Source organism: Ammodytes marinus (assembly GCF_949987685.1).
Source record: "Ammodytes marinus genome assembly, chromosome: 11".
Classification (NCBI taxonomy): domain Eukaryota; kingdom Metazoa; phylum Chordata; class Actinopteri; order Uranoscopiformes; family Ammodytidae; genus Ammodytes; species Ammodytes marinus.
The window spans coordinates 8,186,120-8,202,401 of record NC_137215.1 but is presented as its reverse complement, the minus strand read 5'-3'; the positions used below and the strand labels follow the sequence as shown (position 1 = coordinate 8,202,401).

The window sequence follows — 16,282 nt, the reverse complement described above, 5'->3', positions numbered from 1 at the left end:
ACCTCTATGAGACTATATGAGTTTGTTGCTTCAGTGCAGCGGCTGCACAGCCAGCTGGGGACGAGATGAGCTATTTGTTGTCTCACAGTCTGATAGATGAGAGGGATTCTCCACAGCTTACATAACCTGTCTCTTTTCCTTCGTTTCAGGAAGGGCTTTTTGCATTAGAGAGATTTGAAGAGTTTTTTTTGTATAAAAGATATGGCAAAAAATCTGATTCATAATGAGGAAAAAGGACAAGCGCTGATGACCCTGATGACCTAATTAAAATGAATGTTAATATAAGGGTACATAACTCAACTGTTAGGTATTGCTTAATACGCATTAATTAACTTTAATGACTGAATGTTAGTAACTTCTTAATAAGCATTTACCATGCATTAACTATCCGTTTATAGCTTTATTAAGCATTCACTGACAGTTCATACCCTTGTTGTAAAGTGTCACCCGAATAATTATCTATATTTGCATGACAAATTAAGACACAGAAGGCTATTGTCTGTGAAAGTGGGTTTATGCAGCCTGGACACCATACTATACTTTATCTACAGTCAAGGTCAACTCTTCGCATGGATACAACCATAACAGGCCTCAGTGCGGTCAAAAATAAACACACGCAGGAAACAGAAAAATATACAGCCAATTTTTCTGCGGTGACAACATCACAGTCGTGTTTTTGCTGCTTCTTCATGGTAGGGTGTCAGACAGCTCGGGATAGGCGTGAAAAAGAAACACTTCTGTTACACTCTAGGAGCATAAAAATAACCCCTTGTCCACAGGGTAGCCCAGCGTCTGTTTTCTCTACAATGTTAGCCAATATAAGAGCGATCTCGAGGGGGATTTGGTGGAATGAGAATGATAAGAAGTAATGACGATATCTGACTGTATGTCTTCTCCTGTAACCAAGTGTCCACTCTGTTTACCCGTGCAGCGAACACTTTCACAAAACATCCGGGGACTACTGTAATAATATGCCTTATTTTCTTTGAGCTTACAGTTTTTTACAATTGCTAAACCACAGTGGGCACAACTGGAGCGGAGCAGCGGTTCATTCGGACCAAACTGTAGCTCGTTTTTCATTGCTAAGGGCTACACTGAAAACCCTGTTGTGAATCATGGTCTCTCATTGAGAGAGGCAGGGTTGAGAGTGCAACAAAATCTGCAAAAAAGTTGCATCTGTAATACAAATTTTCCAGCAAACAAACAGCTTAGAGTTGCATCATTACAGTAAATGACAACATTACAGGAATTGATGTATTACAATTATAGAATATTTACACAGATAAATACTACATTTGGAAATGTTTTCAATAAAATATACAAAATGTGTATCTATAGAAGCAAACTTCTGATTTTCATTTCTTTTTGTTTTCCTAAAAAAACTGGTATGTTAATTTCACCCTTTCATCAAAGAAAATATTATGTAATTTGTGTGAAATAACTCAAATTATTCAAACTGTAAAGATTAAAAGTTTGTAATTTGTGTATTGGGGTTTGATGCTAGTGTTTATACTCTGAGCATGTTCTGAGTGACAGTGTGTGTTATCTCGATGAGGCTGGTTCACAGTGTTTGCTGCACTGAACCTGTTTTGCAGGTGAAATGAACTGTTCAGCTCCAGTGACTGTTGGTAGTGCAGGCTGTAGTTAGAGTTTTGCACATTGAGCTACAGTTGTGTCCACTGTGGTTTAGCGATCGAAAAAAACTGTAACACTTGCTAAGGCCAATTGATTTAAAATCACGAAAAATATCGAAAATACAATTCAAAAGCCATTTCATTGTTGACATAGAAATTGAATACCTATGTGCGCAAAAAAAATCAAGTTTATATCAAGGGCTTATATTCAGTCCCTCTATCCCTAGACTCCATTTGCTATTTTTGGAAATATTCTCTATTGTAATTTTCAGCTGATGTTTTGTTGACAAAAGATGCAAGTCATGCTGTCCATCAGTGTACAGTGACCCTGAAAGCGCAACACAACAACAAAAAAGCACGGAAATATGATAGAAAACTCAACTTATTCTAGTTGACACCAAAAATGCAGCATAATGAAAGTCGTGCAAACCCAGACAATACTACAGGAAAGGGAACAAATACAGGATGGCTGAAGAGATTTACTTGGTAATAATTTGTTTTTTTTTTCAGTTTATTTTAAATTTGAGGCTAGTGCGGCTAATGCTAGCAAATATCTTCAATATAATCTTCAATGAGTCTTTAAACGATTCCAGAGTTTCTGTTTTTGCTCATGTTGTTTCTTGATTTATTTAGTTATCTATATTTACAACACTTTTCTTTGTACTGAACATGTGGAATTGTGTTTTTCTCCCTTGTATTTTTTCCTGTGCTTTTGAGTCATCAGTGCCATCGTAAACGTGAATGAGGTCTTTAACAACGTAAGTCAGTCAGCACACCTGGAAGATGACGGGAAGGCAGCATTCCAGTCAGTGACCCCTGACCCTCTGTTCACCTCAATCTTCTTGTCTCTGTAACGCCATACACAGACTCTATGCTCACACCCGCTATCATGTCATGTCTCTTTTTCTGTTCAAGCAATGTCCAGTCAGTGCTGAAGTGGATACATGGATTAGTTAGTAGATTGAAAGAAAAAGAAAATGAATTTCAATAATACATTTAGATAATTGCTTATAGGTTTATGCCAAACAATTGCTAGTTCCAGCTTGAAAATGAAGATGTAAGAGTTATTTTTTAATGGAATATCTTTGGGTTTTGCACAAAATAGGCATATAAAGATTTTAACCTGAACTTGAGTTAATTTTGACAGTTTGTATGGATTATGATTCATAAATTCATTGGTAGTTCGAAGTGAAAGGCAACAGGACTTTTATGGCCACTTGGGGGCAGTATAAAACAATCTGTAAACACAACACAGACATATTCCCTGCATTCCAAATTGCATACTTGGAACTTGTAGTCTGGAGTCCCCAGTCCGCTTGCCCTGAATATGTAATAATCTGATAACTGGAGCATTTAGTGTTCCTTCGTGGGATGAAAAAATGATCCTACTTCTTAAAAGTGAGCTAACTCTTGCCAAAATAGTGACAGTGTACCAAAGAAGCTGAATTGCTAACATGTTCAAAAGAGCTGAGGGGGCACCGTAGAGAGCCTTGCGGTAATTCCTTGAGGGTTCCTTTCACATAGGCTACAAGTCATCATGTGATCCACTGCTAATCTAAAACTATTGATCGGTTCAGTTGCCTTTGCCGAGAATCTTCACAGGCAGATTCCTTGATGGATGAATCAATAACGTTAAAAAATCATTAATGGTCAGATCCCCAGTGTTGTTACAAAAAAAACAGGTGAAATGCACCGTATCTTCACCATCTGATTTTGACGATTGTCGATTACTAATGTAGGAAGGCAGGAAGGAAGTATCATTACGCCGTTTGCTAAGTCAATTTCCTGAGCTGCGCTTCCATCCATCTCTCCAGTGTGAGCCGAGTGATTAATCTGCCTCAGTCTCTCTGGATATAATATCAAGTTACAATGTGAGACTCCCAGCGATGTGATGCGAACGTTGCCGTATTGATATTGCAGTGTTGGATGGATATTGCCGCTAAAGTGCAGGATTTGCTGGCGTTTTATTTATTTTTTACAGGACTGGAGTGACTCAGAAATAGATTGCTCCTGGGCTGAAGAAGCATCTCTCCTACAGTATATGTCTCTCTCTCTCTCCATCCTTTTTGCCTCATCTCACCTCTCCTGGGATGGCAGGCCGAGGCAGGCGGCCCGCTGGTTGGGGTTTCTCAGGGACGTCGGCAGGGACAGAGCAAAGTCAGACGTTGTATCAAAGGCATGATAAGCTTGAAGGGGGGAGATTCTCCAGAGACGGAGCTTCATACCTCTCCTTCCATTGCACTTAAAGTAATCCCCTCTAAGGTTTACATATGGGGACGCTGCCATGATACGGTTTGTGTGTGTGTCTACAGGGATTTTAGCTTTGTGAATGGTTACATAAATCTTTTGTATGCAAACGTTGTGTGCGTGGGTAATAACGATGTGCAAGCATATGTCTGGGTATACCCAATATATCTTTCTCTATTTCTTATGTGTTTGTGTTTGTGTGTGTGTGTGAGTGTGTGTGTGTGTGTGTGTGTGTGTGTGTGTGTGTGTGTGTGTTTGTGTGTGTGTGTGTGTGTTTGTGTGTGTGTGTGTGTGTGTGTGTGTGTGTGTGTGTGTGTGTGTGTGTGTCTGTGTGTATTACAGGAAAACAGTGACTTATGTCTGCCCTCTTGTCTTCCGTAAACTGATATGTCCCCAAGGCGAAGGAGAGGGCACCGGCTTTTCTCTCAGCCCGAAGACGCTTTAAAAAATGCTGCAAACACCACACACAAAACCTTCATTGGAGCAAGGCCAGGCTATATGCAGTCATCAACTCAATGGCTCCCACTCTCTCGTGCATAGTCAGAGAGGAACATCTTTCTCCAAGCTTAACTTGGCGTCCATTACCTAACCCACAACCTCCAAGGGAAATGACCCATGTAGTGCTCAGACAACACACACTGAAACTGGTAGAGCAGCATTACTCATTGTGTGCAAACATGGGAATAGTAAGTAACTGGAGTGCAATGTGGATGCACCTTTAAGGCCAGTCATGTAGGCTACTGCTTTAGCCGTGGTGATCAGGTAAATGAGTGGGGAACAGGTAGAGGCACTGATATCGTGTGCTGATAACACAAGATCAAACGCATTTAAATGCAAAACTAATTGGTGATATCATGCCTCTTTTTGTCCAAATGAATGAATGCCCTATTTCTTGAACATACGGACAGGGTCACACAGAAGGATGACACTTAATTTACCACTGTCATAATGGGCACAGTGTCTGCTGCATGCATAATTAATGGATCAGTGTTTTTTTTCCACATTGATAACAGCACGACCCCCTCGGTCCTTGCCTAGTCTTTGAATGTCGACTGCATTCACTTTGCTGCTCACAACTGCTGCGACACATTCGGCTCACTCACAGTCACTGGTTCAGAAACTAGCAGCAAAGACGCAGATCATAGCTGATGTGATTTCATGACGAAAGCCACTGCAATCTACGCCTGATAACTGTCAAAAAGTTAAGGCGAGGGTTAAGCCGATAATCACACAGTCTTACAACAGGTTTTTTGAGGTCAGATTCAATCCCAAGATGCATTTTTAGAGAGCTGGAGGTTTGAAATTGTGAAAGAAAATTTCACAAAAATTCCAACTGTTGAGCCACACTCTTGTACAACAAGTGTTCATCTCTAATCCAAAAAGAGGTCGTTGGAATATAAAGGACTTTAAGCACTAGACACGAGGTAGGCTATGCTGAACTACACCAGCAAAGGGAGGGTCTATTCATTCTATTTCTGACTCTGAATCTTAATCAAACATGCCTCTTCTGCCCACGAGGTCCCCTTTTTTTGGTCTCTCCTCAATGAATTCATTGAGTTGAAACAGAAATAGGCAGTAGCGGAATAAAGGATGGTGCATAGCAATGACTTTGGAGATTAATATTACAGAGAGAGAGAAACTGTTATCATCTATTGCCGAACCCTTTTCAGTCGGCTCTGCATATGGAGCGCTGTAGCTGCCAAAGTAATCACTGATTACTCTAATCAGGGACCCCGAGTTTGTTGTGTAATTAACTTCACACTCTGTTGGATGCATGCACGCAATGACAGCAACTTCTTCACATCTTCTGAAACTATGATTAATTCCATTTGTCCTTTCTAATGAAATGTTATTTTCCTCCTATCAAATGGACCTGGGTTTGCTGTTCGACATCATTTTTTACAACCAAACTTTGTGTGTGTGTGTGTGTGTGTGTGTGTGTGTGTGTGTGTGTGTTTTGTTTTGAACCCTTTGAGTTCATCTGGGATTGAGTGGGGAAATCCTTCTAACTTGAGCAGAAATGGAATGAGCTACCTTAAACAAACAAACGTATTGAAGAAAGAAATGTCCACAACAATCCAGAGGTGCCACATCGGGTACATCAAGCCTATAGCCTATATAAAGGCCATTTGCCCTTTTACTTCCACATCACTGATGGGTGCTTACTCCGTATTAAATAAAAAACGTGGGCTCGGCCGGGCCACTGTCCTGTGAAGCGAGTGCGGGAGCAGGACAATTGATTTTTTACAAAAGGTCAGGGAGGTGATGTGGGTGCATTTGTCGCTTGGGATTGTTCAGAGAGAGAGAGAGAGAGAGAGAGAGAGAGAGAGAGAGAGAGAGAGAGAGAGAGAGAGAGAGAGAGAGAGAGAGAGAGAGAGAGAGAGAGAGAGAGAGAGAGAGAGAGATGGTAAACAACATATTTGACAGCAGCAGCAGCACCAGAAGCAGTAGTATAGACTACCAGTGGCAGTGGGGCTTCTTTCCATGTGGTGTGTTTGCAGTTTGAGAGGCGGCGAACTACAGGGGTTGTATCGGCTCTTTCAGTGCCCAGTTTGACAGCCTGCCTGCATGACTCCTTGGACAACAAGAGCTGCTGTAAACAGTTTCTCAATGAACGATGAACAGCATCTCCCCGGAGGCTTGGTGGACTGTAGCGTAGCACTGCTCTGTCAATCGTTGGCTTAAAACACTGCTTTCCCTGGCGTTAAAAACATCGCCTTGCTCTTTCTTTTAGAGATAAACAAGTGGACAGTCTGAAGGGTATTCTCGGAGCATCATCACCGCACGCGCATTTAGAGAGAGAGAGAGTGAAAGAGAGACAGAGATTGAGAGAGAGAGAGAGAGAGAGAGAGTGAGAGAGAGAGTGAGAGAGAGAGAGAGAGAGAGAGAGAGAGAGAGAGAGAGAGAGAGAAATAGGTGAGGGTGGGGGGGGGACTTGTGTCCGTTTTCACAACCTGTGCGAGTATAGGCTACTGGGCGTCGTGTGTGCGTATCGCGGAGTAGGACGCGGCAAAGTTTAACGCAGATTTTCCAACATGAGCGACCTGGAGGACGACTTTGCCAAGATCCTGCTGCTCAAGGAGGAGAGGATACGGGACCTGGAGAGGCGGCTGGCGGACCGGGAAGACCAGATTCACGAGCTGAAGAGAAAATTACACAAATGTCAGTCCGTTCTGCCCAGCGCCCAACTTATTGGACCGAGGACTCGCCGGGCGCAGGGCATCTCCGCCGAGCCGCAGACACACCAGGACCTGAAGAATCAGTCTTTTCGGAAATACGCCAAGACCGAATGGTAAGAGAGCTGTTTAATAAGCAGACGCTGCTATAGTACTTTATGTGTCCCATCTTGCAATGAGGGCTATCACTGTGAAGTGTTTTTTCCTTTTTCTTTTTTATTGAATCAAAATGTTTGCCACGAATGGTGTGAAGCAAATGCTCCGCTTTGATGAGGCACAACTCTTCCTCTTAACAGAAATGTGATTAAAATGTAAAACATGAACGTGCGTTAGTTGATAGTAACTCTACACACTCGAGCACGCGCGCGCGTTCGTGTGGCACTTAAGACTCCTATCTCCAGCTGTCTCGAAGCAGCTTCTTCAGATCTGCCTGTTTTTTCAATACATTTTTTCTTAGCTTATTTTTTTCTAAATGGGAGTTGGAGACGTTTGCCATGAATGGAGGAGCACTTTCATTCTTGGTGCCGATGACGCAGCTTCTGAAAGAGCTCCTAATTGATCAGACCCATCACGGCAGTCCCACGGGACACAGACAGGAGGAAGTGCGATGCATTATTGGCTTTTAGTAGCTGGACGCTGAGGACCCGAAGTGCATGTCTGAGGATATTTAATACTCCATTAGAAAACGCTTTGTTTGACCATATGCTTCCTTCATCACCTTTAGGTGCTCGTTTTAGCCTGATTTTCAGGTTTTTTATTTACCTGAATCAGTTACTATCTCCTACCTCCACTCAAGTTCCAGTCTACTCACATGGATTTAGCTGCAATTACTGCCAGCAAAAAGTTTGACTCTCAAATCTGTCTTCATCTTTTAGTTTCTCCATTTCTGTTACTTGTTATCTTAATATCAAACTCACTCACTCACTCACTCACTCACTCACTCACTCACTCACTCACTCACTCACTCACTCACTCACTCACACACACACACACACACACACACACACACACACACACACACACACACACACACACACACACACACACACACACACACACACACACACACACACACACACACACACACACACACACACACACACACACTCACTCACTCACTCACTCACTCACTCACTCACTCACTCACTCACACACACACACACACACACACACACACACACACACACACACACACACACACACACACACACACACACACACACACACACACACACACACACACACACACACACACACTGACAGGGGCAGAACTCCCTGCTGACTCAATTAATGCAGTGACAATGGGGTTAATTTTATTAAGATGGCTGGACAATTTCCATTCTTCATTTGCATTAATACAACTGCAGACAGGGTCAGCCCTTATGTGCACACTTAGTGGGTATACTTACTGACAATGTGCCTTCAAACTATCTCAAAAGTCCACAAGATGAAACATGACATAAATAGACTCCCGAATGAGGAGGTTCACTGAAAAATAATGAGTTACAAGCTATATATTGAGACCAAATAACCAAGGATGCTAGTAGTCTTTAGCCAGCTGTTCAATGGCACCAAGGTTCATTCAGAAAATGGTCAGAGCTGATCATGCAGCTGATGACGTACAGTCAGTGAGTGCTTGAATGAGCCTTCAGTGCACTGATACATTGCATATGTGTGGCCATTCACTTTGTGCAGTGGAACAGAAGTAAACCTCTTTGCATTAGTGAGAAAGCGTCGGTGAAGTGACGTACTGATTGGAGGAGGTGGCTGGGCCTTGGTTTGTGGGGTCGGAGACGGTGTGACCCCCATTAGAGTTAGAACGTGGCACCAGCAGGCAGGCAGGCAGGCAGGCTGGCAGGCTGGCTGGCTGGGCCCGCCCTGCTCATCGGATTACCGCAGCACTGAGAAACGGATCCTGTTTCTATTGATCTGCATAGGAAAAGGGCTGAGCTGGATGGTTAGAGAGGTGAAATTGAAAGCGCAGAGGTGCTTTGAAGGACAGTGGGTGGGCAATGTGGATGATGGGGAGCATGTGGGGATGAAACACTGACTGGACTGGACCACTGCTCTGTTCCCTGCATCTGAAGGGGAACTATATCCATGCTCAAAGCCCTTCCCTTGACAGAAAAAACAAAAAAGGATGTTTTGTTTTTCTATATTAGCTGAGAGCAGAAATGCTGTCTGGGGTCCATTAGAAGTTTGTGTGTTTGCATTGAGAGGGAAGACCAGAAAAACTAATATTTCAGATGGAAATATGCATGAAGCTTTTATTTTAAAGGCCTCATCTGCAAAACCTTCAACCTGAAAAAAGTTGTTTCATTTAAAGGTGGAGTCAGCGATTCTAGGGCATGCTTGTTGTAAATAGATTTCTTTGTCAAAACCAGTGAATATCTCTTCACGATCCGTTACCTGTACGTACTGTGTGCGCGCTGAAAAAAGAAATCCAGTATTGATACACCGACTTGGCTCTGTGATCTGGCATGTTGCTAGCTATGGTGGGCCCCCTCTGTTTACATGCCCTTTGTTTACAAACCTGTTTACAGAACTTTCAGAACAGAAACAGTATGGACAGGGAGCTCGTGAGAAAATATTCACAGATTTTGACAACAAGCGTTGTCCAGAATCGCTGATTCCACCTTCATAGACTATCAGAAAGCTGAAATGAATGCTTCTTTTTTGAATCTCTGTGCGACCGGTTTTAGCATAGTTTGCAAAGCTAATGTGGATTTGTTTTCACTTATCACACATTGGACTACTGCACACGTCTGTATCTGCAATGATGGAACTCATTGTTCATTACAACAGAACAAATCATCAATGATGCAATAGCACAAACAACAATGTAGGATCAATAAGGGGTTTTGGCCTGCAGAGCAAAGGCATGCCACCTTGTTGTTGTTATTTGCCTGAGTTGATGCATTGAACCACCACAAGAGGGCAGCTGTGATCTTTCAGTAGAACAATTGTCTCTGTGCAGGCTTTGTTTTCATGCGATTTTGTCAGGAAAAAGATTGAAATATTTTTTTTTTATATACCACACCTATCCTTACAGCCAAAGATATCCTGTTAATCCGGCTTTCCGTCCTCACTATCCACCTTTGACTCCCATTCCTCTAGAAACCTCAACCCCGACACCCCAATTTCAGCTGTGGCCCCAGTGACTCCTCATAGATAGTCCTTTGGCAGTTTATCCTCCTCTGAAATGGTCCAGAGCGCACTAAGGCCAAATGCTGTTCTCTGGGCTTTCAGATGACTCATTGGGATAATGTGGAAAGCCCACTACAGATTAGATGAGGAATGTGGCGCTGCTGCTGCTGCTGCATATAGAGCTTTAGAAGCTTTTGGTATTGATGTCATGCTGCTGTTTCACAGTCTGTAGAATTATTATCTACTCGTTTTGCACTTTTATTTTAGCATCTGTCACAAAAAAAATGGATAGTTGCTGGACAGAGATAAGTGGAAATAAATCCTGTTTACAGCATGATATGTGGATAAAGGTGGAGTCAGCGATTCTAGAGAACTCTTTTTGTCAAATCTCTTTTTGTCAAAATCAGTGAATATCACCTCACGAAGATGCTACCTGTCCACACTATGTGTCCACTAAAACAATCTGGTTAATTGCTCTGTAAAGTGATTTTGACAACAAACATTCCCCTCAATCACCGAATGCACCTTTAAAATATAGCACAGTAATATTGTCCAATATGTTCCAAATTTGAAGTTTTGTAGACAAATACCATTCTCAATATATTTCTTTTTCTTTTTTGGATCACCTTCCGGTTCCCATTAAGGCCCCATGCTCTTCTATTTGTAACTCAACCGCCTCAGGGCGAGTAGCTGATGTGCAATGACTTGGTTCCCCGAGCAGCGGCTTTCTCACCGAGTCCATTATTCATTTGAGACGAGCGCAGCGCTCTCTCTGGAGTGAGTGGCAGACTGCACTGTGCCACAGATTCCTGCAGGCGCCCTACTCTCCCCAGGTCTCAGGAGGCCGGTCCTCCGCTGTCACACCGCCGAGGGTGGGAGGGAGAGAGAAGGAGAGAGAGAGAGAGAGAGAAGGAGAGAGAGAAGGAGAGAGAGAGAGGCAAACTTTGCTTGATCGTGGAGACGCTCGCTTTCACCTTGGCAATCGAAGCAACCCATCGAACATACCTTCGCTTCCTTCAATTCCCAACATCTGCTGCTGTTGACGGAGACAGTGGAGTGGAGGAGGAATTCCCCCCCTCCCCCCCCCCACACACACACACATTCAGGAGAGACACGGGCTGCATCCCCCCTGAAACCGTTCATGCCGGATAAAGTTTGTGAGCAGCGTGGTAGAGGAGACTGCAGGACAAAGTCTCGGCTGCGAACCTTTCCGTAAACTTTTATTGAGGAAAGTATCGCCTCGCAGCTGCCGCCAAACTGAAATGGGCACCTTGCGCGACCTCCAGTACGCGCTGCAGGAGAAGATCGAGGAGCTGCGCCAGAGAGACGCGCTGATAGACGAGCTGGAACTGGAGCTGGATCAGAAGGACGAGCTGATACAGCGGCTACAGAATGAGCTGGACAAGTACCGCTCCGTCATCAAACCGGCCACCCAGCAGGTCCACAAGCAGACCGGCGAGCTGCACGAGACGCAGCGCACCAAGAGGCAGGCGATCTCTGCCGAACCCACCGCCTTCGACATCCACGAGCTCAGCCATGTCACCCTACCGTTCTACCCGAAAAGCCCACAGTAGGTGTACCCTGCAAACAATTACAAACGCATAGCATTATGTTTTTTTTTTAATAATGATAAGCAGTGCGAGTTGATTCGACCTTTCTCGCTTCTCGGATTTCTGTGCGTAATGTTATGTGTGGCGCAGCAGGTATGGCACCTGTAGCACAGATGAATGAGGTGCAACAGTCTGGTGCTCTGGCACACACGCACGCACGCACGTACGCGCGCGCACACACACACACACACACACACACACACACACACACACACACACACACACACACACACACACGGTTATTATCAAAGGCTCATTTATAAATAAGCCTGAATATCAATAAGTATGAGTATTGGCTGACACCAGAGAGAAATCCAATGATGGGGAATTATAGCCTAGGTTTAGGGAGCTTTTGGTGGCAGCTGTGTAATGTACCAGAGCCTATTTTATACAAGCATGAGATTCAGTGAGGGGCAGTCTTTACAGGCTCTCTGTGAATGTTTACCTTAGATTTGTGGAAAGCAAGTCTCTCTCTCTCTCTCTCTCTTTCTCTTTTTCTTCTTTTCAAACTCCTTAGCCAACCAACACCTCTCTCCGGCTCAACTTGGTCTGCAATGCCAGGCTCTGGTTCTCAAACTGAAAAAGCACCAAAATCCCTCTGTTGTAAAATAATCCTTCCATCTGTTGAGTTTGAACTAAAAGGTTGTGTTGTTATGAATCAATAGCCTCTCCATTCTGGTGGACTGGAAGCCTACACCTTCTTTTTATTGTGCAAGCACATTGGACATATTGGATACAATCTATACATTTTCAAAGCTTTGGAAATAAATGCATAATTGGCTGTTCAAATGTAAGTTATTGGTACGTAATTGACTTTAAATCCATTATAGGAAATGTTATTCTCATGCTGGTGTTTTCAGACTTGGCAAAGAGATCAGATGTGTCAGATTATATGAACATTGTTACGCCGGCATTGACACACAAACAAGTAAACTTCCAAGGATTTCATCAAAGAAGATTTGAAAAACGAAACGGAGCAGAAAATTATATAAAAAAAAGCCTATTATTCGTCTTTGTTATACCTGTCAGCTCTGTGTGTTTGAAAAAAAAACAAACAAACACAGAAGGCACCCTCTGTTCTTGTGTGTTTTCTTTAGTCTGGTTGTATTTCTCTCACTAGTAAAAATAAGCGTTAGACCCTTGAAATGGCCAGTGAGGAAAGCACCTCAGAGTGACATTATTTTTTAGTTTCATATTAATCTTTGTCCGAAAGCTTTTATTGTATATTTCTATTAGGAGATTTTCCAAAGAGGCTTTTAGTGAGACCTTGATTACCAGAGTCTCAAAGAGTCGAAGGCGTTTATCTTTCAATTACAGTGCAAAAAGGCGATAGTTTGAGATTTGAGTGAGTTATCAATGATTGTGTGAGTTCTGTTCATGCTTCTCTCTGGGGGAAATGTCAACAGAAAATGTACTTTTTCTTTCCAGAAGGTTGTTTGACCCCTCCATCAAAGCCTCTCAGCAGTGAGTTCCGCCACACATCCTTCGCACAATCTCCATCAATCAGAGAATGACATTTTGTGTTTCTAATGAGCACAAGCATGAAAATATTGGGCTGATTAAAAAAAGCAGACGTGAGCGTGTTTGGTAAACTCTTCTCTCATTAGTCCGGCCTTATCGTCATTATTCAGTTTGTTTGGACATCTCCGCTTGAGCGACTTGCAAAAGTTCACGATGTTTTTTCTCCCTCGAAATAGAGCGTTTCATTTGAATACAAGTTATTTTGTTTTTGTGTGACTGTATTGTCTTTTTTTTATTTCTCCCTCCCTCGCGAGAAACAGAGAGGGAGAGTTTTCTTATTTTATTTTAACATATTTTTTAAGTAAAATATGCAGATGGGATTAAAAAAAGCTCCATTACACGTACATTTTGTTTTTGGTTATTTAAGCCAAACGATAATGCGTGTTGGACTTGGCTGCATGTTTATATTTGTCTTTCATTCTCGCCCACTTTATCTTCTTTACGAGGCTTATAGAGCGCTCCTTACACATACACCATCCATCCCTTCTCCCTGTGGCCGCCTCTTATTTCCGTTGGCCTCTCCCACTTTTCTGCCACCCCTATTCTTTTTTTCCCCCTAAAAGAGCATATTTTCTCCTTTTAAGGAAGGCTGGACTTGCTCGGCTCCAAACTTCACTAGTGGATGAAGGCAAATATATCCTCCTCACAAAGGAGAGGGAGGCAGATGTTTTTATAAGGGTCTGCTTGGAGGACGTTGCCATCAGAGGCCCTAGTCGGGGGGGTCCAGATCAGGGGTTGAAAAGGCCATAAATCTCCTTGGTGCAAAAGAGACAGGGATGTGTAGACTCATTTTCACGTTGATTTTTGGAAAATAATTGTATTGAAATGTATTCCTGTTAGTTTAGTCATTTAAATGAAGAGTTCTGCAAGCTCTGTTTAAAAATAAGCCGATTTTAAAGCGTCATTAACTCAGTAAGAATCACGATAACTCCACCCCCCCCACCCCTGTGCAGTGTAGCATATTGAAAATCTGAGCGTGGATTGTGGAGAGGGGAATTTCAAAAATAGATGCAGCAGCACACCTCAGTCTTCTCTGTTCAAGTCCCAGGGGGTGGTTTGACTCTCAGGCAGACTAAAAATGTCTCATGAGAAACCTTTGAATCACCCTGGCTGCTCTGTTAGGTTCAAATCAATTAGAATTCATTGAAAGAAAGGCATGTCCACAATTGAAGCCTGGGATATTGACTTCCATAGAATGACATTGTCTGAAAATCTGAGTCCAAGGGAGAAAATGCAATACACTAAGATTCATGACCTTTCAGTACAGCTGTGAATACTGTGCAATACAGAAGAGATTGGTATCTCTCACAATTTTTTGCAGTTGTTCATCTGCAACACTGTTTCTCCACATATTTGTTTCTCAAGATGTAACGGAGAAGCGTTCATGTGACCCCTAGAAGTTAAATGATAGAGAAAACACAATCATTCACATAGCGCTTGGCTTATAAATGAGCACCGCTGCTTTAGTATCAAGGCAAACCCTGAGGTGCTGGTGCTTGAACTTTTGTTTTGTGTAGTTGTGTGGTGGTGTTGTAGGACTGGGTTGCTGCCTGCGGGCTTGCAGCAGGCCAGAGAAGCCACGTCTGTTTTGGCAACTGCTTCACAAAAGCCCTCCTGGTTATTTTTCTCTTTTAGCTATACGCTCCTCAGGTGACCAGTTTCTAAGAAGGGCACAGAGCATAAACAAAAAGGCAAGAGGCAGAACTTCACACCAGTGCCTATACTGTCTGTCTTTCTTTCTGAATGAGAGTACAAAAGCTCCACTTCTTCTCAGTAGAACGGGACTTCTCGTCTTAATAACCTTGATACATATTATCAACCTCATTCATCCAGCTCTGACACTCTTGTCAAAAACCAGCCGTGCAGTGCTCAGCTGAGCAGCTCAGACCGTGAAGATGACGAGCCTCAATGAATAAGTGATCTTATTCAGATTTCTCTCCCACATCCTGACACTTCTTTGTGTCAGACAGGATCAGATTGACGCTTAACTTTTGACGGTTTCAACCTTCACTGCGTCCTGCCTGAGCTCACCTGTTGTCAGTACATGGCCCTTTTATGAATGAACAACTCTCTTCCTAAAATGTGTACTTATGGATTCAAATCACAATTTGACATAATTCCCATTAGTTCCCATTCATAAATCCATTTCGCCCGGCTTTTCCCTTTCATCCGGCCTGACAAAGTGATCCACGCGGAACCTTGACAACTGTACATTAGTTTAACAGCTAATTCCATTTTGCACCATTGCCTTACATAGTCATTGCAAAAGAAACTACTCACATGTTGAAGGCCTAATGGCTCTTCGATGTGAAGGCTGATTAGTCTTTCAGAAGTGCGCTCCTGAATGGAAAAAAACGCGGCTTCCATTAGGCACGGTTTTGCTATTTATCGACTTTATTGTTCCAGCGTTTGAAGGATATAAAAAGGTTTGGCCTTGACATGAAATATGTGTCTTTAAAAGCTACTCTGCAGTTTGAGTGAGAGTTAAGTTGTCAACAGTCTTCCCTGAACTTCACGTCTTTCTCCAATGACGAATGCCCTAAGAAATGTCTTCTTGTCCGGAAAAAATACCATACAAATGTCTCACTGTCCGCATCAGTGCTTGTATAGTGAAATGGTCTGATTTTGTTTCACCTTTTTTTTCTCCAGGTCCAAGGATCTGATCAAGGAGGCCATCTTGGACAATGACTTCATGAAGAACCTGGAGCTGTCGCAGATCCAAGAGATCGTGGACTGCATGTACCCCGTGGACTATGGGAAGGACAGCTGCATCATCAAGGAAGGAGATGTGGGCTCACTGGTCTACGTCATGGAAGGTAAAAGCACACGCACACAGGTAAAATGCGACAAATCCGTTCAAATGAAGAAAAAAAAACACACACAAAGAAAGCGTAGAATAGCCCCCTCAAAAGATAGATTTAAGAAGACTGAACTGGATCTATACGAC

General features: G+C 42.9%; 1 protein-coding gene across 2 annotated transcripts in view; it reads left to right on the top strand.

The window, feature by feature from the left end:
- Positions 1-6,916: 6,916 nt before the first annotated feature.
- The window catches only part of LOC307257084 (cGMP-dependent protein kinase 1), a gene marked incomplete at its 5' end in the record, with an annotated part of 73,971 nt that continues 64,605 nt past the window's right edge, over positions 6,917-16,282 (top strand). Inside the window, 2 exons of one of the 2 annotated variants that reach the window (XM_080036212.1) lie at positions 6,917-7,173; positions 15,985-16,151. In XM_080036212.1, coding sequence (XP_079892338.1) covers positions 6,917-7,173; positions 15,985-16,151 — 424 coding nt within the window. Of the gene's footprint in view, positions 7,174-11,466; positions 11,775-15,984; positions 16,152-16,282 lie in introns of those variants that run through there. The other variant, XM_080036211.1, reaches the window with a different exon arrangement.